Below are 24,964 nucleotides of genomic sequence, written 5' to 3'. Positions count from 1 at the left end.
AACCATGACTATAATCTCTCCAAGCATGATAGAGGTCACCTCTATCCGGTCTGCCACACTCCCACCCAAGTAGCTGCGGAGAACACCTTCACCCTCACCAACGCTGCACCTCAGAAATGTGACTTCAACAGGAACTGGTACGATGAAGTGGAGAGCAAAGTGACCCCAGTCCTGAATGAATGTGTGAATAAAGGAACAGCATGTGTAGTAACAGGAGTAAAGGAGTAAACGAGTAAAGGAAAGGAGCAAACACTGAAGGGCGAGGTCGCTTCTGGACTGCGTCCTGCTGTTGTACAGCTCTAGCTGTTTGTAATTTAAAGGCTATGTTATGAGCTCTAAAGATCAACGCTGAAGATCTTGAAGTGAGTGAGTTTCATGACGAGCTGAGTGAATTATATGGAGAACAGTTTTCAGTGAAAGACGTGTTTAATGATGGATGTATAACCCCAGACCCATCACCTGGGAAAAGGCAAGATTCTCTAGATAAACAATAATTACTCTTTCAAATTCAGCCAGTCCAGGAACACAGGCCGTGTAGTTACCAACACACTTTTAAAGTGGCCAAGGAAATCCAGGTTTTTATTCTTTAAACAATGTTTGTTTTTCTTGTTCCAATAAACAGTTTATTGGACTGGTCTGTGGGACACGGTAAAATCTATATTCGCTGTGTGTGGAACATGATGCTGACTGTCGTTATTCAGACCATATTCACTCTGATTCTGAGAAAAACTGCACAGGGACTGAATCTTTGACGTCTCAGGAGAGTTTGGGCCAGATTGGCTGAACATTTTTTAACTGCACCTTTCACCCACAAAATGACCGTCAGCTGCCCTTTCACCTGCGCAGATTACAGAGTAGCAAAGCAAAGCAGATTTATTTGTAGCGCTTTTTACGACAGATGTTGTCACAAAGCAGCTTCACAGAATTCCAGAAAAGACAAAGCAGCTTCACAGAATTCCAGAAAAGACCAAGCAGCTTCACAGAATTCCAGAAAAGACAAAGCAGCTACACAAAATTCCAGAAAAGACAAAGCAGCTTCACAGAATTCCAGAAAAGACAAAGCAGCTACACAAAATTCCAGAAAAGACCAAGCAGCTTCACAGAATTCCAGAAAAGACAAAGCAGCTACACAAAATTCCAGAAAAGACAAAGCAGCTTCACAGAATTCCAGAAAAGACCAAGCAGCTTCACAGAATTCCAGAAAAGACAAAGCAGCTTCACAGAATTCCAGAAAAGACCAAGCAGCTTCACAGGATTCCAGAAAAGACAAAGCAGCTACACAAAATTCCAGAAAAGACAAAGCAGCTTCACAGAATTCCAGAAAAGACAAAGCAGCTTCACAGAATTCCAGAAAAGACAAAGCAGCTTCATAGAATTCCAGAAAAGACAAAGCAGCATCACAGAATTCCAGAAAAGACAAAGCAGCATCACAGAATTCCAGAAAAGACAAAGCAGCGTCACAGAATTCCAGAAAAGACAAAGCTGTTTCACAGAATTCCAGAAAAGACAAAGCAGCTACACAAAATTCCAGAAAAGACAAAGCAGCTTCACAGAATTCCAGAAAAGACAAGAGTTTTAACAGGAAGTGTAAAAGCTAGTAACAGCTGGGAGTCCATGAGAACATCAGTGTAGGGTGGGCAGCTCGTCCAAGGCAGGTGGCGGCAGCTGGGCGTGGGCAGCTGGTCTGAAGTGGGCAGCAGGAGGGCTCGGCAGTCGGTCGTCCTGCAGGGCATCATGGGCACAGCTATAATAATGCGCTGTATTTAGTGGTGTTGGAGCGCTGCAGATCCTCCTCCTCTCCTGTAGGGGTCGGTGTCCGTCTCAGACTGCGGTCTACAGCGGAAGCGCAGAGCGGAGCGGCGGGCTGTGTTTGTGTCTGAGCGGCTTTGTTTACTCGGTTTATCGGTGATTTGTAGTGTTAATTAGTGAGCTGTAGTGTAAAGTAGTGAGCTGTAGTGTAAAGTCGTGAGCTGTACTGTTAATTAGTGATCTGTAGTGTAAAGTCGTGAGCTGTAGTGTTAATTAGTGATCTGTAGTGTAAAGTCGTGAGCTGTAGTGAGGTCATCTGAGTTAATCTGAGCTCTCAGGGCGAGTTTAGCGTGTTCGATTCCCCGGATTCAGCGTTTAGTCCTCGGCGAGGAGCTGAACTGACTGACCTGCTCCGGGTTCGCCTCGCTGTGAGTAACCGGCCAGTACTGTAGATTATACTGTACATTGTACTGTATATTATACTGTAGACTGTACTATAGATTATACCGTAGACTATGCTGTACACTATACTGTAGATTATACTGTAGATTAGGGAGTTATACTGTAGATTATACTGTAGATTGGGGAGTTATACTGTAGATTAGGGGGTTATACTGTAGATTATACTGTAGATTAGGGGGTTGTACTGTAGATTAGAGGGTTATATTGTAGATTGGGGAGTTATACTGTAGATTATACTGTAGATTAGGGGGTTGTACTGTAGATTAGGGGGTTGTACTGTAGATTAGGGGGTTATATTGTAGATTGGGGGGTTATACTGTAGATTAGGGGGTTATACTGTAGATTATACTGTAGATTAGGGGGTTGTACTGTAGATTAGAGGGTTATATTGTAGATTGGGGAGTTATACTGTAGATTATACTGTAGATTAGGGGGTTGTACTGTAGATTAGGGGGTTGTACTGTAGATTAGGGGGTTATATTGTAGATTGGGGAGTTATACTGTAGATTGGGTAGTTATACTGTAGATTATACTGTAGATTAGGGAGTTATACTGTAGATTATACTGTAGATTAGGGTGTTATACTGTAGATTATACTGTAGATTAGGGAGTTATACTGTAGATTAGGGAGTTATACTGTAGATTAAACTGTAGATTAGGGAGTTATACTGTAGATTATACTGTAGATTAGGGTGTTATACTGTAGATTGGGGAGTTATACTGTAGATTATACTGTAGAGTAGGGAGTTATACTGTAGATTGGGTAGTTATACTGTAGATTATACTGTAGATTAGGGAGTTATACTGTAGATTATACTGTAGATTGGGGAGTTATACTGTAGATTAGGGAGTTATACTGTAGATTATACTGTAGATTGGGGAGTTATACTGTAGATTATACTGTAGATTGGGGAGTTATACTGTAGATTATACTGTAGATTAGGGTGTTATACTGTAGATTGGGGAGTTATACTGTAGATTATACTGTAGAGTAGGGAGTTATACTGTAGATTGGGTAGTTATACTGTAGATTATACTGTAGATTAGGGGGTTGTACTGTAGATAAGGGGGTTATATTGTAGATTGGGGAGTTATACTGTAGATTGTACTGTAGATTAGGGAGTTATACTGTAGATTATACTGTAGATTAGGGGGTTGTACTGTAGATTGGGGAGTTATACTTTAGATTATACTGTAGATTAGGGGGTTATATTGTAGATTGGGGAGTTATACTGTAGATTAGGGGGTTATACTGTAGATTATACTGTAGTTTAGGGGGTTGTACTGTAGATTAGAGGGTTATATTGTAGATTGGGGAGTTATACTGTAGATTATACTGTAGATTAGGGGGTTGTACTGTAGATTAGGGGGTTATATTGTAGATTGGGGAGTTATACTGTAGATTATACTGTAGATTAGGGGGTTGTACTGTAGATTAGGGGGTTATACTGTAGATTGGGGAGTTATACTGTAGATTATACTGTAGATTGGGGAGTTATACTGTAGATTATACTGTAGATTGGGGAGTTATACTGTAGATTGGGGAGTTATACTGTAGATTATGGAGTTATACTGTAATTAGGGAGTTATACTGTAGATTATACTGTAGATTAGGGAGTTATACTGTAGATTATACTGTAGATTAGGGAGTTATGCTGTAGATTAGGGAGTTATGCTGTAGATCAGTGATTTATGTAGTTTGGTGAGTCGTACTGTAGTTTTATATCAAGTTATATTGATCTATAGTGCAGTTTAGTGAGTTATGTGTTTAAGCCTCAGTTTGATGGATAAATAATCCACACAATTTGTGTTTATGATCACTGGTTTATACTGTATTTATTGTGTTTCATGGTCAATGGTGTAAAGATGAGTCTGGCTCTGGGCCGAGAGCAGCGCTGCACTGCTGGAAACCGCCTCTCCAAACTACTGGATCAGGAGGAAGAAGATGACTTCTACAAAACCACCTACGGAGGGTTTAACGACGTGAGTATAAATATATTAACACTGAGAGAGTTTATAAACCACCTACGGAGGGTTTAACGACGTGAGTATTAATATAATAACACAGAGAGAGAGTTTATAAACCACCTACGGAGGGTTTAATGACGTGAGTATTAATATAATAACACAGACAGAGAGTTTATAAACCACCTACGGAGGGTTTAACGATGTGAGTATTAATATAATAACACAGAGAGTTTATAAACCACCTACGGAGGGTTTAACGACGTGAGTATTAATATAATAACACTGAGAGAGTTTATAAACCACCTACGGAGGGTTTAACGACGTGAGTATTAATATAATAACACTGAGAGAGAGTTTATAAACCACCTACGGAGGGTTTAACGACGTGAGTATTAATATAATAACACAGAGAGAGTTTATAAACCACCTATGGAGGGTTTAACGACGTGAGTATTAATATATTAACACACAGAGAGAGAGTTTATAAACCACCTACGGAGGGTTTAACGACGTGAGTATTAATATAATAACACACAGAGAGAGAGTTTATAAAGCACCTACGGAGGGTTTAACGACGTGAGTATTAATATAATAACACTGAGAGAGAGTTTATAAAGCACCTACGGAGGGTTTAATGACGTATTAATATAATAACACAGAGAGAGTTTATAAACCATCTACGGAGGGTTTAACGACGTGAGTATTAATATAATAACACTGAGAGTTTATAAACCACCTACGGAGGGTTTAACGACGTGAGTATTAATATAATAACACAGAGTTTATAAACCACCTACGGAGGGTTTAACGACGTGAGTATTAATATAATAACACTGAGAGAGAGTTTATAAAGCACCTACGGAGGGTTTAACGACGTGAGTATTAATATAATAACACTGAGAGAGTTTATAAACCACCTACGGAGGGTTTAACGACGTGAGTATTAATATAATAACACTGAGAGAGAGTTTATAAAGCACCTACGAGGTTTTAACGACGTGAGTATTAATATAATAACACTGAGAGTGAGTTTATAAAGCACCTACGGAGGGTTTAACGACGTGAGTATTAATATAATAACACTGAGAGAGAGTTTATAAACCACCTACGGAGGGTTTAACGACGTGAGTATTAATATAATAACACACAGAGAGAGAGTTTATAAACCACCTACGGAGGGTTTAACGACGTGAGTATTAATATAATAACACCGAGAGAGAGTTTATAAACCACCTACGGAGGGTTTAACGACGTGAGTATTAATATAATAACAAAGAGAGAGTTTATAAACCACCTATGAAGGGTTTAACGACGTGAGTATTAATATAATAACAAAGAGAGAGTTTATAAACCACCTACGGAAGGTTTAACGACGTGAGTATTAATATAATAACACAGAGAGTTTATAAACCACCTACGGAGGGTTTAACGACGTGAGTATTAATATAATAACACTGAGAGAGCGTTTATAAAGCACCTACGGAGGGTTTAACGACGTGAGTATTAATATAATAACACAGAGAGAGAGTTTATAAACCACCTACGGAGGGTTTAACGGCATACGTGAATGTATTGACGAGGATTGTATGGACGAATCTTGTCCAGTACTGTCTTATAGAGGACCTACTGATGATAATGGATGTATTGACCAGTCTTGTTCAATGCAATGTGTGCTTGTAGGAGTCTGGAGATGATGAGTACCGAGGTGACCACTCAGACACGGAAGACGAAGTGGACAGTGACTTCGACATCGATGAGGGAGACGAGCCAGACAGTAATGAGGAGGAGGACGCCCCCCGCAGGAAGAGCCGCGTCGTTACAAAGGCTTATAAAGTAAGAATAACACAAACTTCACTACCCGCAGCTCGTATTACTGAAACCATATTACCAGGAGTCGTATTACAGAAACATCCCACCGCCGATATCTGTCTCCATGACGACGTCAGTCTGGACTGAGTTTAGGTCAGTAGCTATTCCAGAGTACCAGCTCCTCCCTTCATCATCTCATCATTAACTCCAGATCAGAAAACAGCGTCACACAGACATCCTCACTAGACTAAACCTCCTAAATCCTGTCCTAACTTCAGGAAGACCCCCAGCAGGGTCCTAACTTTAGGATGAACCCCAGCAGGGTCCTGACTTTAGGATGAACCCTAGCAGGGTCCTAACTTTAGGATGAACCCCAGCAGGGTCCTAACTTTAGGATGAACCCCAGCAGGGTTCTAACTTTAGGATGAACCCCAGCAGGGTCCTGACTTTAGGATGAACCCCAGCAGGGTCCTGACTTTAGGATGAACCCCAGCAGGGTCCTGACTTTAGGATGAACCCCAGCAGGGTCCTAACTTTAGGATGAACCCCAGCAGGGTCCTAACTTTAGGATGAACCCCAGCAGGGTCCTGACTTTAGGATGAACCCCAGCAGGGTCCTGACTTTAGGATGAACCCCAGCAGGGTCCTGACTTTAGGATGAACCCCAGCAGGGTCCTGACTTTAGGATGAATCCCAGCAGGGTCCTAAATTTAGGATGAACCCCAGCAGGGTCCTAACTTTAGGATGAACCCCAGCAGGGTCCTAACTTTAGGATGAACCCCAGCAGGGCCCTGACTTTAGGATGAACCCCAGCAGGGCCCTGACTTTAGGATGAACCCCAGCAGGGTCCTAACTTTAGGATGAACCCCAGCAGGGTCCTAACTTTAGGATGAACCCCAGCAGGGCCCTGACTTTAGGATGAACCCCAGCAGGGTCCTAACTTTAGGATGAACCCCAGCAGGGTCCTGACTTTAGGATGAACCCCAGCAGGGTCCTGACTTTAGGATGAACCCCAGCAGGGTCCTGACTTTAGGATGAACCCCAGCAGGGTCCTAACTTTAGGGTGAACCCCAGCAGGGTCCTAACTTTAGGGTGAACCCCAGCAGGGTCCTAACTTTAGGATGAACCCCAGCAGGGTCCTGACTTTAGGATGAACCCCAGCAGGGTCCTGACTTTAGGATGAACCCCAGCAGGGTCCTAACTTTAGGATGAACCCCAGCAGGGTCCTGACTTTAGGATGAACCCCAGCAGGGTCCTGACTTTAGGATGAACCCCAGCAGGGTCCTGACTTTAGGATGAACCCCAGCAGGATCCTGACTTTAGGATGAACCCCAGCAGGGTCCTGACTTTAGGATGAACCCCAGCAGGGTCCTGACTTTAGGATGAACCCCAGCAGGGTCCTGACTTTAGGATGAATCCCAGCAGGGTCCTAAATTTAGGATGAACCCCAGCAGGGTCCTAACTTTAGGATGAACCCCAGCAGGGTCCTAACTTTAGGATGAACCCCAGCAGGGCCCTGACTTTAGGATGAACCCCAGCAGGGTCCTAACTTTAGGATGAACCCCAGCAGGGTCCTAACTTTAGGATGAACCCCAGCAGGGCCCTGACTTTAGGATGAACCCCAGCAGGGTCCTAACTTTAGGATGAACCCCAGCAGGGTCCTGACTTTAGGATGAACCCCAGCAGGGTCCTAACTTTAGGATGAACCCCAGCAGGGTCCTAACTTTAGGATGAACCCCAGCAGGGTCCTAACTTTAGGATGAACCCCAGCAGGGTCCTGACTTTAGGATGAACCCCAGCAGGGTCCTAACTTTAGGATGAACCCCAGCAGGGTCCTGACTCCTGTTTAAGGCCCGTTTCTCTGGTTCTGAGGTGGCTGAGTCAGGCAGCGTAGTTCACTACCAGCATAATGAGCTCCATTTATTCCTACTGTAAAACGCGGCTTTCACTGGGAGATGTTTTCTCTTCTAACTCTGCGTTTTAAACATCTCAGACGCTGCCGACTCGAACTCCACCGCCCCTCTGATCACCTTCCTGTGTTAATGTAGATAATGGAGTATTACAGTATTACAGGAGGTGAATAATGAGGAGGAGGAGCTGAACGTGTGCCTGTTTATTAGGAGGAGAAACGTCAGCGCGCTTGGCTAAAGCGCTTGGGAAATTTTAATTGTAGTACATTAACAATTCCACTAATGGTTGAACCTGATCTGGTCTCCGAAGTCAGTCAATTCCCAATTCTCATTTTAACCTCAGTCAGACAGTCTGTTCCTTAGCTGTGTGTGTGTGTGTGTGTGTGCAGGAGCCAGTGAAAGCGGTAAAGCCGAAAGTGAAGCGTCCGTCTGAAGAACCAAAGAGAACAGAGAGACCCAAAGCCGAAAAACGTTCTCACCAGGACCTGCAGGAGTACGGAGAGTGTGAGTCTGAGTCTTGCGCCCTGAGTCTTGCGCCCTGAGTCTTGCGCCCTGAGTCTTGCGCCCTGAGTCTTGCGCCCTGAGTCTCGCGCCCTGAGTCTCGCGCCCTGAGTCTCGCGCCCTGAGTCTCGCGCCCTGAGTCTCGCGCCCGTGGACTGGAGTAAACTGGGGTGGAGAACGGGGGTCCCGGAGGGATTGGGTTCCAGGACAGCTTGGTGATTTTCCTTCTTTTAACACACCAGCTGATGCTGAGCTGAATCAGGTGTGCAGTGGAGTTGGCCACCTGAAATAAACAGGAGCTGAAAGCTTATTCATTAGGCATCAAGGAATCAGCTGTAATACACAGTGGTGATCTGCCCCTAAAGGTGATCACTGCTGTTAAAAAGCCCCCTTGCTGTACCGTCAGGCCCCTTCCTGTACCGTCAAACCTCCTACTGTACAGTCATACCCCCTCCTGCACCGCCTAAACCCCCTCCTTCACCGCCTAAACCCCCTCCTGCACCGCCTAAACCCCCTCCTTCACCGCCTAAACCCCCTCCTGCACTGCCTAAGCCCCCTCCGTCACCGCCTAAACCCCCTCCGTCACCACCTAAACCCCCTCCTCCACCGCCTAAACCCCTCCTGTACCCTTAAGCTTGAAGAGCTTGAAGTGAACGTTGATTAAAACACTGGTGCAGAACGTCTGTAGTCAGTCACGCTGTACAGTAGCTGCTGTTCATCTGTTGGCTTCGTTAAAGAAATCATGTGAAAATGAAACGTCGCCGCTCACCAGACTGTTTTCACATTTATTGGGTATTTAACCTCAGTTCACTTCAGCATGTAGACAGTCAGGTTTATAGCCAAACGGACAGACTATAGAATATTATGTGTCAGTAAAGAGAATAAGAGTTTACCATCAGGTCAGATGTCTTAACACAGACCCTGCAGATCTCAGTTCTGATAATAAACTCAAATCAGAGTTTTCAGATTTCTCCGCTGTCAGCCCCTCGTCCTGAAATAAACACTGTGCGACACATGAAACACATCATTACTGTAATAGTCCAGCTACAGTGTTACTGTATCTACGTTATCTAACGCCGTTCCGTTTCCGTCTGATTTTAGTGTTAAGTGGACTGACCCACACCCAGACTGAGCTTAACGCTTTCACTGGGATTCATCGTTTCTGTAGCTGGAAGTATGAAAAATGTTCACATTTCTTAAGTATGCCTTACTTCCTCTCTGCAGTGCGCAAGTCGGTGCGCAAGTCCACCAGCGAGCACACAAGGAAGACCTTCGAGCGTCTGCAGGAGCGCCAGATGGAGGCGCCACGCCGCAGGAAAACCAACACCGAGCGCATTCTGAGTCAGGAGGAGCTGCTGAAGGAGGCTCAGATTACAGCTCAGATTAACCTGCAGTCTCTAGGTACATTACCATACACACACACAGTCTCTGTATGAGCACAGAGCTGATCCTGAGTCAGATCACAGCTCAGATTAACCTGTAGTCTCTCTGTATATACACACAGAGCTGATCCTGAGTCAGATCACAGCTCAGATTAACCTACATTCTCTATATACACACAGAGCTGATCCTGAGTCAGATCACAGCTCAGATTAACCTGTAGTCTCTCTATATATACACACAGAGCTGATCCTGAGTCAGATCACAGCTCAGATTAACCTGTCGTCTCTCTGTATATACACACAGAGCTGATCCTGAGTCAGATCACAGCTCAGATTAACCTAGTCTCTCTCTCTCTCTCTCTCTCTCTATATATATATCTCTAGGTACATTACCATACACACACACAGTCTCTGTATGAGCACAGAGCTGATCCTGAGTCAGATCACAGCGCAGATTAACCTGTAGTCTCTCTGTATATGCACACAGAGCTGATCCTGAGTCAGATCACAGCTGAGATTAACCTGCAGTCTCTCTATATATACACACAGAGCTGATCCTGTATCAGATCACAGCTGAGATTAACCTTTAGTCTCTCTATATATACACACAGAGCTGATCCTGAGTCAGATCACAGCTGAGATTAACCTGTAGTCTCTCTATATATACACACAGCTGATCCTGAGTCAAGTCACGGCTCAGATTAACCTGTAGTCTGTCTCTATATACACACAAAGCTGATCCTGAGTCAGATCACAGCTCAGATTAACCTGTAGTCTCTCTATATATACACACAGAGCTGATCCTGAGTCAGATCACAGCTGAGATTAACCTGCAGTCTCTCTATATATACACACAGAGCTGATCCTGAGTCAGATCACAGCTCAGATTAACCTACAGTCTCTCTATATAAACGCACAGAGCTGATTCTAAGTCAGATCACAGCCCAGATTAACCCGTAGTCTCTCTATTTATACATACAGAGCTTATCCTGAGTCAGATCACAGCTCAGATTAACCTGCAGTCTCTATATTCAATTCAATTCAATTCAATTCAAGTTTATTTATATAGCGCTTTTTACAACAAGGTTGTCACAAAGCAGCTTTACAGAAAAACAGGTCCACGCCTCTTATGAGCATCACCACAGTGAAGCCAATTTTGTGGTGACTACAGTGGTAAGGAAAAACTCCCTTTAAGAGGAAGAAACCTTAGAAGGGACCAAGGCTCAGTCCGAGGAACCCAACCCCCGTGGGTCGACCCGCACAGAAGAAACAGAACAGAAACAAGAACAACAGTACAAAGAGAGTGCAAAAAGATGGCTGGAACGCTGGAACCACGAATGGGGCACCTACAGACAGGCCAACGGTGCATCTCGACACATGTGAGAGAGATAGAGAGAGAGAATGGAGTGGGAGGGAAGAAAGATAGGTTAGAAGGGTTGTGTTAATCTCTGTTGAGCGGGACAGGGCCGATTCCAGAGTGCTGCAAACACGAATCGGCACCTCCAGACAGGCCGACCGAACATCTCGACGCATGCGAGAGAGACAGAGAGAGAGAACAGAGTGGGAGGGAAGAAAAAGAGGTTAGAATGGTTTTATACTTTGCTGAAGAGCGGGGCACGCCTGTGAAAAAGCACAGGGACCCTGGATGGACACCTCCAGACAGCAGCTCAGGACATGAGGGGAAAAAGAGAGAGATAATGATTAGAACAGGGTTTGTGTTTGGTGTGTGAGCTGTAAGAGAAATCGTTAAAGGGAGACCAACAGTACAGACTAAGTTTGTGTGCACAGGACAATAGTAGAATAGCTGCAGGCTACAGCTTGAGAGAACCGCTAAGATAAATTTATCTAAAAGCTTGTTCAAAAAGAAATGTTTTGAGTCTGGATTTAAAGACTGAGAGTGTGTCTGAGTCCCGTATATTAATAGGGAGATTATTCCAAAGTTGCGGAGCTTTATAAGAGAAAGCTTTACCTAATGCGTTGTTTTTTCTAATACGCGGGACTGATAATAAGCCGGCCTCTTGCGAGCGGAGTGTACGTGGCGGGTTATAAGGGATAAGGAGTTCCGCCAGATATTGCGGGGCCAGCCCTTTAAGAGATTTATACGTCAAAAGGAGTATTTTATAGTCTATACGGAATTTAACAGGTAACCAATGTAGGGATGAGAGGATTGGTGTAATATGATCAAATTTTCTAGCTCTGGTGAGCACCCTAGCAGCTGCATTTTGAACCAGCTGGAGCTTGTTCAAAGATTTACATGAACTTCCAGCCAACAAAGCATTGCAGTAGTCCAGTCTAGAGGTTATGAATGCATGCACCAGCTTCTCAACATCTGCATGAGAGAGTATGTTGCGGAGTTTAGCTATATTACGTAGATGGAAGAATGCGGTTTTAACTATGCTGCATATATGCACATCGAATGAAAGAACTGAGTCAAAAATGACTCCTAAGTTTCGCACCGTTTTACCTGGTATGATTAGGTGACCATCTATTTCTACTACAATATTATCGATTTTATCAAGTTTGGGACCTAGTAGGAGGACCTCAGTTTTATCTGAATTTAGTAGGAGAAAATTAAGTGTCATCCACTTTCTTATTTCTCTAATACAGTCAGTTATTTGGTTTAGACAGAGGTCCTCATTGGGTTTAGCTGATATGTAAAGTTGGGTGTCATCTGCATAACAGTGAAAGTTAATACCGTGCCTACGGATTATTTTACCCAGCGGTAGCATGTAGAGTGTAAAGAGTATTGGGCCCAGAATTGACCCTTGTGGGACACCATATTTAACTCTAGACTGATAAGAGCATTTATTCTTTAAATGAACACACTGGTAGCGATCACTAAGATAGGATTTGAACCAGGTGAGGGCGCATCCTTTAATTCCTATAAGATTTTCTAATCTATTGAGCAAAATAGCGTGATCTATAGTGTCAAAGGCAGCACTGAGATCAAGGAGCACAAGAATGGCAGTGCTGCCCCTATCGAGTGCAGAAAGTAGGTCATTTGTTACTCTTAGCAAGGCGGTTTCTGTGCTGTGATTTTGTCTGAATCCTGATTGGAAAATTTCATGAATGCTATTGTTTTGTAAATAAGAGCACAGCTGCTTAAACACTATTTTTTCAAGAATTTTGGCTATGAAGGGGAGATTGGAAATCGGTCTATAATTAGCCAGCTCACAGGGATCCAGATTTGGCTTTTTTATGATGGGCTTAATGACTGCCAATTTGAGAGAATTAGGTACATAGCCCAAGCTGAGAGATGAATTGACTATATCTAGTAATGAGTTCCCAACCTTAGGCAGTGCCTGTTTAAATAGCTGTGTAGGTACAGGATCTAATAAGCATGACGTCGATTTTAATGAGCTAATTATATTAAGCAAATCCTTTTCTATAACTGGGATAAAATTCTCTAGGTGTGGCTCAGAGCTGGAGCAGCATTCATCTATGTCTATAGGTATGTTATGTGAGTGACACTGAATTTCTAGTCTAATATTATTAATTTTATCATCTAAGAACTTCATGAAATCGTTACTATTAATGGTGTCAGGGATAACGGAGCTAGTTTGTTTTTGATTTTTAGTAAGTTTAGCCACAGTACTGAACAGAAATCTCGGGTTGTCTCTGTTTTTTTCAATGAGAGCTGAGATGTACTGTGATTTAGTTTTAATTAGCGCTTTTTTATAGTTCGTCATACTATGCTGCCACTCAAGTCGGAAGGATTCTAGTTTAGTGAGTCGCCATTTACGTTCAAAGTTACGAGCTGTTTGTTTTAATGTGCGCGTGTGGTCATTATACCACGGGGCTAGCTTTTTATCCCTGATCGGTTTTATTTTCATCGGCGCAACACTATCTAGGTTAAAGCGGAGCACAGATTGAAAATGTTCAGTTATGCGTTCGAGATCTATTTCATTAGATGGAGAGGAGCTGTTTAAGTCTGGGAGGTTATTTATAAACGAATTGCTGTTGAGGTTGTTATTTTACGCTTGTTACTGTAGCGGGGAGGCTGAAGGATTTCTTGACTAAGAACAACTTCAAACATGATTAAATAATGGTCGGATATTGAGTCATTTTGTGAAAAACTGACTATATTCTCTGCTTCAATACCCATTGTCAGAACTAAGTCTAATGTATGGCTACATCGGTGAGTGGGGCCTATAATATTTTGATTGAGGCCTAGAGCATCTATAATTGATTTAAAAGCAATTTTTAGTGGGTCCTGATCCTTTTCAAAATGAATATTGAAGTCGCCTGCAATAACGATCCTATCAGAGCAAAGAGTTACTGCTGCTAAAAAATCAGCAAATTCACTAATAAACTCTGAATATGGTCCAGGAGGACGATACACTGTTATCAGTAGAAACGAATGCTGAGTTTTGGAAGCAGGAGACGGACCTGCTACTTTAAGACTAAGAACTTCGAACGACTTAGTATCAAACCCTGAGTTCTGAGTTACACCTAGAACTAAATCATATATTGTGGCTACCCCACCACCACGACCGGACCTGCGTGGGTGACTATAATAGCTAAAGCCTGGGGGAGTGGATTCATTTAGAGCAATGTATTCGTCAGGTTTAACCCAGGTTTCACAGAGACATAGTGCAGTAAGCTGATTATCAGTAATAATTTCATTTACAATAACTGATTTAGGTGCTAGCGATCTTATATTTAGAAGCCCTATTTTAATACGGACGTTGCTAGTACTCTGAGAGACGGATACGTTTGTTTTAATTCTAATTAGATTGTTAAAACAGATTTTCTGATTATTCCGATTTCGCGTTACACGGGGGACAGACACAGTCTCAATCTTAGAAGGTTTAATTACACTGTTCTGAGAAAGTGACACAGAAATATTATTTCCAGTAGTGTAATCAGAAAAGTGGTAGGGTAAATAATTAGAGCAGTATTTCTCACTAAATGGACTATTATTAAGCCCACTAACCTGCCCGGTATGACTGAATACAGGCAGTCAGTCCCGGCGTAGCACCGCCTCAATGTTTCCAGAGAGGACGGTGGATCCCAGGGGACTGGGATGAAGCCCGTCGCGGTGGAAGAGGGACGGTCGCTCCCGAAAGCTCTCCCAGTTGTCCACGAAGTCCACGCCGATGGTAGGGCACCACTCCCGCAGCCAGCAGTGGAGTGCGTAGAGGCGGCTGAACTTCAGGCTCCCGCGGCGGTAGGTGGGCAGGGGTCCGGAGACGATGATCCTGGCGTCGGTCCGCTGGCGAGCGGTGTCCAGAAGTCTCCGGTAGTGCTCCTTCAGGACCTCACTGCGCCGGGCGGACGTGTCGTTCGTCCCCACATGGACTACAACGGTGCCAGGATCCCCACGGTGCCAGAGCACCGCAGGAAGCCGCCGGGCGACGTCCAGGACACGAGCACCTGGAAAACATGCCACCGTTGCATTAGTTTTAGCCTTAGCTTTAGCCTTTGACACCTTTAAATAGCGAACAATAGAATCCCCAACAATGAGAACACACGCACAGCTGATCCTGAGTCAGATCACAGCTCAGATTAACATACAGTCTCTCTATATGTACACACAGAGCTGATCCTGAGTCAGATCACAGCCCAGATTAACCTGGAGTCTCTCTGTTTATACACACAGAGCTGATCCTGAGTCAGATCACAGCTCAGATTAACCTACAGTCTCTATATACACACAGAGCTGATCCAGAGTCAGATCACAGCTCAGATTAACCTACAGTCTCTATATACACACAGAGCTGATCCTGAGTCAGATCACAGCTCAGATTAACCTGTAGTCTCTCTATATGCACACAGAGCTGATCCTGAGTCAGATCACAGCTCAGATTAACCTACAGTCTCTATATACACACAGAGCTGATCCTGAGTCAGATCACAGCTCAGATTAACCTACAGTCTCTATATACACACAGAGCTGATCCTGAGTCAGATCACAGCTCAGATTAACCTGTAGTCTCTCTATATACACACAGAGCTGATCCTGAGTCAGATCACAGCTCAGATTAACATGTAGTCTCTCTATATATACACACAGAGCTGATCCTGAGTCAGATCACAGCTGAGATTAACCTGCAGTCGCTCTATATATACACACAGAGCTGATCCTGAGTCAGATCACAGCTCAGATTAACCTGCAGTCTCTCTATATATACACACAGAGCTGATCCTGAGTCAGATCACAGCTCAGATTAACCTACAGTCTCTATATACACACAGAGCTGATCCTGAGTCAGATCACAGCTCAGATTAACCTACAGTCTCTATATACACACAGAGCTGATCCTGAGTCAGATCACAGCTCAGATTAACCTGTAGTCTCTCTATATGCACACAGAGCTGATCCTGAGTCAGATCACAGCTCAGATTAACCTACAGTCTCTATATACACACAGAGCTGATCCTGAGTCAGATCACAGCTCAGATTAACCTACAGTCTCTATATACACACAGAGCTGATCCTGAGTCAGATCACAGCTCAGATTAACCTGTAGTCTCTCTATATACACACAGAGCTGATCCTGAGTCAGATCACAGCTCAGATTAACATGTAGTCTCTCTATATATACACACAGAGCTGATCCTGAGTCAGATCACAGCTGAGATTAACCTGCAGTCTCTCTATATATACACACAGAGCTGATCCTGAGTCAGATCACAGCTGAGATTAACCTGCAGTCTCTCTATATATACACACAGAGCTGATCCTGAGTCAGATCACAGCTGAGATTAACCTGCAGTCTCTCTATATATACACACAGAGCTGATCCTGAGTCAGATCACAGCTCAGATTAACCTACAGTCTCTCTATATAAACGCACAGAGCTGATTCTGAGTCAGATCACAGCCCAGATTAACCTGTAGTCTCTCTATTTATACATACAGAGCTTATCCTGAGTCAGATCACAGCTCAGATTAACCTGCAGTCTCTCTATATATACACACAGAGCTGATCCTGAGTCAGATCACAGCTCAGATTAACATGTAGTCTCTCTATATATACACACAGAGCTGATCCTGAGTCAGATCACAGCTGAGATTAACCTGCAGTCTCTCTATATATACACACAGAGCTGATCCTGAGTCAGATCACAGCTCAGATTAACCTAGTCTCTCTATATATACACACAGAGCTGATCCTGAGTCAGATCACAGCTGAGATTAACCTGCAGTCTCTCTATATATACACACAGAGCTGATCCTAAGTCAGATCACAGCTGAGATTAACCTGTAGTCTCTCTATATATACACACAGAGCTGATCCTGTATCAGATCACAGCTGAGATTAACCTTTAGTCTCTCTATATATACACACAGAGCTGATCCTGAGTCAGATCACAGCTGAGATTAACCTGTAGTCTCTCTATATATACACACAGCTGATCCTGAGTCAGATCACAGCTCAGATTAACCTACAGTCTCTATATACACACAGAGCTGATCCTGAGTCAGATCACAGCTCAGATTAACCTACAGTCTCTATATACACACAGAGCTGATCCTGAGTCAGATCACAGCCCAGATTAACCTACAGTCTCTATATACACACAGAGCTGATCCTGAGTCAGATCACAGCTCAGATTAACATGTAGTCTCTCTATATATACACACAGAGCTGATCCTGAGTCAGATCACAGCTGAGATTAACCTGCAGTCTCTCTATATATACACACAGAGCTGATCCTGAGTCAGATCACAGCTCAGATTAACCTAGTCTCTCTATATATACACACAGAGCTGATCCTAAGTCAGATCACAGCTGAGATTAACCTGTAGTCTCTCTATATAGACACACAGAGCTGATCCTGTATCAGATCACAGCTGAGATTAACCTTTAGTCTCTCTATATATACACACAGAGCTGATCCTGAGTCAGATCACAGCTGAGATTAACCTGTAGTCTCTCTATATATACACACAGCTGATCCTGAGTCAGATCACAGCTCAGATTAACCTGTAGTCTGTCTGTATATACACACAAAGCTGATCCTGAGTCAGATCACAGCTCAGATTAACCTGTAGTCTCTCTATATATACACACAGAGCTGATCCTGAGTCAGATCACAGCTCAGATTGACCATCATTCTCTATATACACACAGAGCTGATCCTGAGTCAGATCACAGCTCAGATTAACCTGTAGTCTCTCTATATGTATACCCACAGAGCTGATCCTGAGTCAGATCACAGCTCAGATTAACCTGTAGTCTCTCTATATATACACACAGCTGATCCTGAGTCAGATCACAGCTCAGATTAACCTGTAGTCTCACTGTATATACACACAGAGCTGATCCTGAGTCAGATCACAGCTCAGATTAACCTGTAGTCTCTCTATATTCACACACAGAGCTGATCCTGAGTCAGATCACAGCTCAGATTAACCTACATTCTCTATATACACACAGAGCTGATCCGGAGTCAGATCACAGCTCAGATTAACCTGTAGTCTCTCTATATATACACACAGAGCTGATCCTGAGTCAGATCACAGCTGAGATTAACCTGTAGTCTCTCTATATATACACACAGCTGATCCTGAGTCAAGTCACGGCTCAGATTAACCTGTAGTCTGTCTCTATATACACACAAAGCTGATCCTGAGTCAGATCACAGCTCAGATTAACCTACATTCTCTATATACACACAGAGCTGATCCTGAGTCAGATCACAGCTCAGATTAACCTGTAGTCTCTCTATATATACACACAGAGCTGATCCTGAGTCAGATCACAGCGCAGATTAACCTGTCGTCTCTCTGTATATACACACAGAGCTGATCCTGAGTCAGATCACAGCTCAGATTAACATGTAGTCTCTCTATATATACACACAGAGCTGATCCTGAGTCAGATCACAGCTGAGATTAACCTGCAGTCTCTCTATATATACACACAGAGCTGATCCTGAGTCTGATCACAGCTCAGATTAACCTGTTGTCTCTCTATATATACCCACAGAGCTGATCCTGAGTCAGATCACAGCTCAGATTAACCTGTAGTCTCTCTATATATATACACACAGCTGATCCTGAGTCAGATCACAGCTCAGATTAACCTGTAGTCTCTCTGTATATACACACAAAGCTGATCCTGAGTCAGATCACAGCTCAGATTAACCTACATTCTCTATATACACACAGAGCTGATCCTGAGTCAGATCACAGCTCAGATTAACCTGTAGTCTCTCTATATATACCCACAGAGCTGATCCTGAGTCAGATCACAGCTCAGATTAACCTGTAGTCTCTCTGTATATACACACAGAGCTGATCCTGAGTCAGATCACAGCTCAGATTAACCTACATTCTCTATATACACACAGAGCTGATCCTGAGTCAGATCACAGCTCAGATTAACCTGTAGTCTCTCTATATATACACACAGAGCTGATCCTGAGTCAGATCACGGCGCAGATTAACCTGTCGTCTCTCTGTATATATACACACAGCTGATCCTGAGTCAGATCACAGCTCAGATTAACCTGTAGTCTCTCTATATATACACACAGAGCTGATCCTGAGTCAGATCACAGCTCAGATTAACCTACAGTCTCTATATATATATATATATAGACACACAGATCTGATCCTGAGTCAGATCACAGCCCAGATTAACCTGTAGTCTCTCTATATATACCCACAGAGCTGATCCTGAGTCAGATCACAGCTCAGATTAACCTGTAGTCTCTCTATATATACACACAGCTGATCCTGAGTCAGATCACAGCTCAGATTAACCTGTAGTCTCTCTGTATATACACACAAAGCTGATCCTGAGTCAGATCACAGCTCAGATTAACCTACGTTCTCTATATAAAAACAGAGCTGATCCTGAGTCAGATCACAGCTCAGATTAACCTGTAGTCTCTCTATATATACCCACAGAGCTGATCCTGAGTCAGATCACAGCTCAGATTAACCTGTAGTCTCTCTGTATATACACACAGAGCTGATCCTGAGTCAGATCACAGCTCAGATTAACCTACATTCTCTATATACACACAGAGCTGATCCTGAGTCAGATCACAGCTCAGATTAACCTGTAGTCTCTCTATATATACACACAGAGCTGATCCTGAGTCAGATCACAGCGCAGATTAACCTGTCGTCTCTCTGTATATACACACAGAGCTGATCCTGAGTCAGATCACAGCTCAGATTAACATGTAGTCTCTCTATATATACACACAGAGCTGATCCTGAGTCAGATCACAGCTGAGATTAACCTGCAGTCTCTCTATATATACACACAGAGCTGATCCTGAGTCAGATCACAGCTGAGATTAACCTGTAGTCTCTCTATATATACACACAGAGCTGATCCTGAGTCAGATCACAGCTGAGATTAACCTGCAGTCTCTCTATATATACACACAGAGCTGATCCTGAGTCTGATCACAGCTCAGATTAACCTGTTGTCTCTCTATATATACCCACAGAGCTGATCCTGAGTCAGATCACAGCTCAGATTAACCTGTAGTCTCTCTATATATACACACAGCTGATCCTGAGTCAGATCACAGCTCAGATTAACCTGTAGTCTCTCTGTATATACACACAAAGCTGATCCTGAGTCAGATCACAGCTCAGATTAACCTACATTCTCTATATACACACAGAGCTGATCCTGAGTCAGATCACAGCTCAGATTAACCTGTAGTCTCTCTATATATACCCACAGAGCTGATCCTGAGTCAGATCACAGCTCAGATTAACCTGTAGTCTCTCTATATATACACACAGAGCTGATCCTGAGTCAGATCACAGCGCAGATTAACCTGTCGTCTCTCTGTATATACACACAGAGCTGATCCTGAGTCAGATCACAGCTCAGATTAACCTGCAGTCTCTCTATATCTACACACAGAGCTGATCCTGAGTCAGATCACAGCTCAGATTAACCTGTAGTCTCTCTATATATACACACAGAGCTGATCCTGAGTCAGATCACAGCTGAGATTAACCTGCAGTCTCTCTATATATACACACAGAGCTGATCCTGAGTCAGATCACAGCTGAGATTAACCTGCAGTCTCTCTATATATACACACAGAGCTGATCCTGAGTCAGATCACAGCTGAGATTAACCTGCAGTCTCTCTATATATACACACAGAGCTGATCCTGAGTCAGATCACAGCTCAGATTAACCTAGTCTCTCTCTCTTTATATATATATATACACACACAGAGCTGATCCTGAGTCAGATTACAGCTCAGATTAACCTGCAGTCTCTAGGTACATTACCATACACCCACAGTCTCTGTATGAGCACAGAGCTGATCCTGAGTCAGATCACAGCTCAGATTAACCTGTAGTCTCTCTGTATATACACACAGAGCTTATCCTGAGTCAGATCACAGCTGAGATTAACCTGCAGTCTTTCTATATATACACACAGAGCTGATCCTGAGTCAGATCACAGCTGAGATTAACCTGTAGTCTCTCTATATATACACACAGCTGATCCTGAGTCAGATCACAGCTCAGATTAACCTGTAGTCTGTCTGTATATACACACAAAGCTGATCCTCAGTCAGATCACAGCTCAGATTAACCTGTAGTCTCTCTATATACACACAGCTGAGCCTGAGTCAGATCACAGCTCAGATTAACCTGTAGTCTCTCTATATATACCCACAGAGCTGATCCTGAGTCAGATCACAGCTCAGATTAACCTGTAGTCTCTCTATTTATACACACAGAGCTGTTCCTGAGTCAGATCACAGCCCAGATTAACCTGTAGTCTCTCTATTTATACACACAGAGCTGATCCTTAGTCAGGTCACAGCTCAGATTAACCTACAGTCTCTATATACACACATTGCTGATCCTGAGTCAGATCACAGCTCAGATTAACCTACAGTCTCTATATACACACAGAGCTGATCCTGAGTCAGATCACAGCTCAGATTAACCTACATTCTCTATATACACACAGAGCTGATCCTGAGTCAGATCACAGCTCAGATTAACCTTTAGTCTCTCTATATACACACAGAGCTGATCCTGAGTCTGATCACAGCTCAGATTAACCTGTAGTCTCTCTATATACACACAGAGCTGATCCTGAGTCAGATCACAGCCCAGATTAACCTACAGACTCTATATACACACAGAGCTGATCCTGAGTCAGATCACAGCTCAGATTAACATGTAGTCTCTCTATATATACACACAGAGCTGATCCTGAGTCAGATCACAGCTCAGATTAACCTGCAGTCTCTCTATATATACACACAGAGCTGATCCTGAGTCAGATCACAGCTCAGATTAACCTGTAGTCTCTCTATATATACACGCAGAGCTTATCCTGAGTCAGATCACAGCTCAGATTAACCTACAGTCTCTATATACACACAGAGCTGATCCTGAGTCAGATCACAGCTCAGATTAACCTGCAGTCTCTCTATATATACACACAGAGCTGATCCTGAGTCAGATCACAGCTGAGATTAACCTGTAGTCTCTCTATATATACACACAGAGCTGATCCTGAGTCAGATCACAGCCCAGATTAACCTACATTCTCTATATACACGCAGAGCTGATCCTGAGTCAGATCACAGCTCAGATTAACATGTACTCTCTCTATATATACACACAGAGCTGATCCTGAGTCAGATCACAGCTCAGATTAACTTGTAGTCTCTCTGTTTATACACACAGAGCTGATCCTGAGTCAGATCACAGCTGAGATTAACCTATAGTCTCTCTACATATATACACACAGAGCTTATCCTGAGTCAGATCACAGCCCAGATTAACCTGTAGTCTCTCTATATATACACACAGAGCTGATCCTGAGTCAGATCACAGCTCAGATTAACATACAGTCTTCTAAAAGGGGGACCGGTGGGTGTGTGCCAGCTATTGGGGTATCACACTGCTCAGCCTCCCTGGGAAAGGTGCTAGAAAAGATACTTTGACCGATAGTTGAACATCAGATTGAGGAGGAAGAATGCAGATTCCGTCCAGGCTGTGGAACAATGGACCAGCTTTTCACACTGTCATGGATTGTTGAGGGGGCATGGGAGTTTGCCAACCCAGTCTACATGTGTTTTGTGGACTTGGAGAAGGCTTATGACCGTGTTCCCTGAGATATCTTGTGGGAGGTCCTCCGGGAGTATGGGGTGCCGGGGCTACTACTCCGGGCCACCACTGTGAAGAACAGTCTGGACTTAAGGTGGAGTTTTGTAATTGTGTGTTTAGAAGCTCTGTTTGATGTTTGTGTGTGTGTGTGTGTATTGTAGAGAATTACGAGCGTCTGGAGGCTGATAAGAAGAAGCATGTCCAGAAGAAGAGAAGGTTTGAGGGGCCCACGATCCGCTATCACTCCGTACTGATGCCTGTCACTACAGACGCTCTGCTGAAGGAGGAGAACGTGGATGTGGAGGGGTACGCGCTCTAAATACGTCAGACAGGACAGGGTCTTCAGACAAATATTGAGACGTTCAGAAGAACCTTAACGAGCGCACACGTTCTCTTTAAGTCTTAATTATTTTTGTAAGCAAGCAATTACCTTTACAGTCATAATAACAATACCAATAATAGTTATTATTAGAGTTGGGGAGCAAGAACACAGTATCACAGTACTTCAGGACGTTTTCACAATGCATATCCATTTTTTCTGACATCTGATGAGTTTAAACAGTGAAAAAAGAACCAGTGGTGCCATTAAAAACAAACCATGTAAATACAGTGATTCTCATTTAGTGAGCTGCACCAAACTGCACTACTTCACCTCTTTGTAATCAAACATGCAGTAAGTCTGTGTTCTTTAACTGCTGATATTCACCATATAGTCAAAGGTTTACTCTGGCATATTTCATCACAATTAATATTGTTATGGTGCCTTACCCTAATAATAAAATAGTAATAATAGTATAATAATAGTCCTGATGGGGATACAGCGGTTCAGTGGGCCCACAGTTTGGTATGCATCACCTTTTTTGGGCCACTGTAGAGACCACCACACACTGGACGCGCTGCTGCACTGTTGTATGGACTTACAATAATAACAATAATTTCTAACACTGTCTGTTTAGATGTAACAGACGTTAGCAGGCTGTTAGCTTCCTTAAGGAAGTCATTAAGACCTTCTTTAAGGTAACGCGATTCAGATGATCCTCTGTGTTTGTGTTTAGGTTTCTTCCTTTCCTGTCTTTAATATTTTATGTGTTAGTGTCCCAAACGCTGATAAAGGTGATGCTCTTCTCCTGTAGGCTGGATCAGGACATGCCCCAGTCTACTTCTTCCACCGGCGCAGCGGGGACAGGGTCTCTGTGTGCTCGCAGTTTCGTCACCTTCAGCGACGATGAGGCGTTTGAGGCCGCCTTCCCCCCGTCCGCCCGCTCTGGCCCCGCCCTCCCTGTGCAGGAGGTGTGTCCTGTTACCCACAAGGCCGCGCTGTACCGCGACCCCGTGACGGACATCCCATATGCCGACTCCCGTGCATTCAGGATCATCCGCGAGGCGTACCGGAAATACATCGCAGCTCACGGGTTCCCCAGCAGTGACTCGACTGAGTCAGCAGGGGGCAGCGGTGCAGCAGCAAAGAGCCTCAGGCCTAAAGGACTGGTCAAACAGGGGCTAATCACAGCCTGAACACACCAACCACTGACACCATAGAGCCAGGAGGGGGCAGCATTGCAGCCTCAGGCCTAAAGGACTGGTCAAACAGGGGCTAATCACAGCCTGGACACACCAACCACTGACACCATAGAGCCAGCAGGGGGCAGCAGTGCAGCCTCAGGCTTAACCTGAGGGAATCAGCAGGCGGACCACCGTGGTCACCCTGAGGGAATTTAGTCTAGGTTTATAGATTAATGATGGCTAGTTATGTTAGCTACATTTGCTTGCAGCTGCGGTGCTGAAGCCACATTAGCCTCGTAGCTGCAGTGCTAAAGCCACATTAGCCTTGTAGCTGCAGTGCTAAAGCCACATTAGGTTGTAGCTGCAGTGCTAAAGCCACATTAGCCTCGTAGCTGCAGTGCTAAAGCCACATTAGCTCATAGGTGCGGTGCTGAAGCCTCAGGATGGAGTGTGTTTAGCTGCTGTGAGTGTTTCAGGTTGTGCTGACTGACTGAACGCTGGTGTTTTTACTGTCTGTTTACCGAGTTCAGCTGTTTGATAATAAAGTGTTTACAGATGTTTGGAGTAAACAGGCTGTGTTTTCTTGGTTCATCCTTCACTGATGACTCCTT

The 24,964-nt window shown here is 43.8% G+C and overlaps 1 protein-coding gene across 1 annotated transcript; it reads left to right on the top strand.

Annotated features, from left to right (window-relative positions):
- The first annotated feature begins 1,819 nt into the window (after positions 1-1,819).
- vps72a (vacuolar protein sorting 72 homolog a) lies at positions 1,820-24,922 on the top strand. The gene is made up of 7 exons (XM_037542825.1): positions 1,820-2,177; positions 4,078-4,194; positions 5,860-6,012; positions 8,287-8,401; positions 9,623-9,799; positions 23,012-23,156; positions 23,984-24,922. The coding sequence occupies exons 2-7, from the start codon at positions 4,078-4,080 to the stop codon at positions 24,363-24,365; spliced, it is 1,089 nt and encodes a 362-aa protein (XP_037398722.1). The 5' UTR covers positions 1,820-2,177; the 3' UTR covers positions 24,366-24,922.
- The last annotated feature ends 42 nt before the right edge of the window (positions 24,923-24,964 follow it).

The sequence above is a fragment of the Pygocentrus nattereri genome, chromosome 11 (genome assembly GCF_015220715.1).
Source record: "Pygocentrus nattereri isolate fPygNat1 chromosome 11, fPygNat1.pri, whole genome shotgun sequence".
NCBI classification, from domain to species: Eukaryota; Metazoa; Chordata; class Actinopteri; order Characiformes; family Serrasalmidae; genus Pygocentrus; species Pygocentrus nattereri.
The sequence above is the reverse complement of the archived record's forward strand: the minus strand, read 5'-3'. Positions and strand labels throughout refer to the sequence as shown.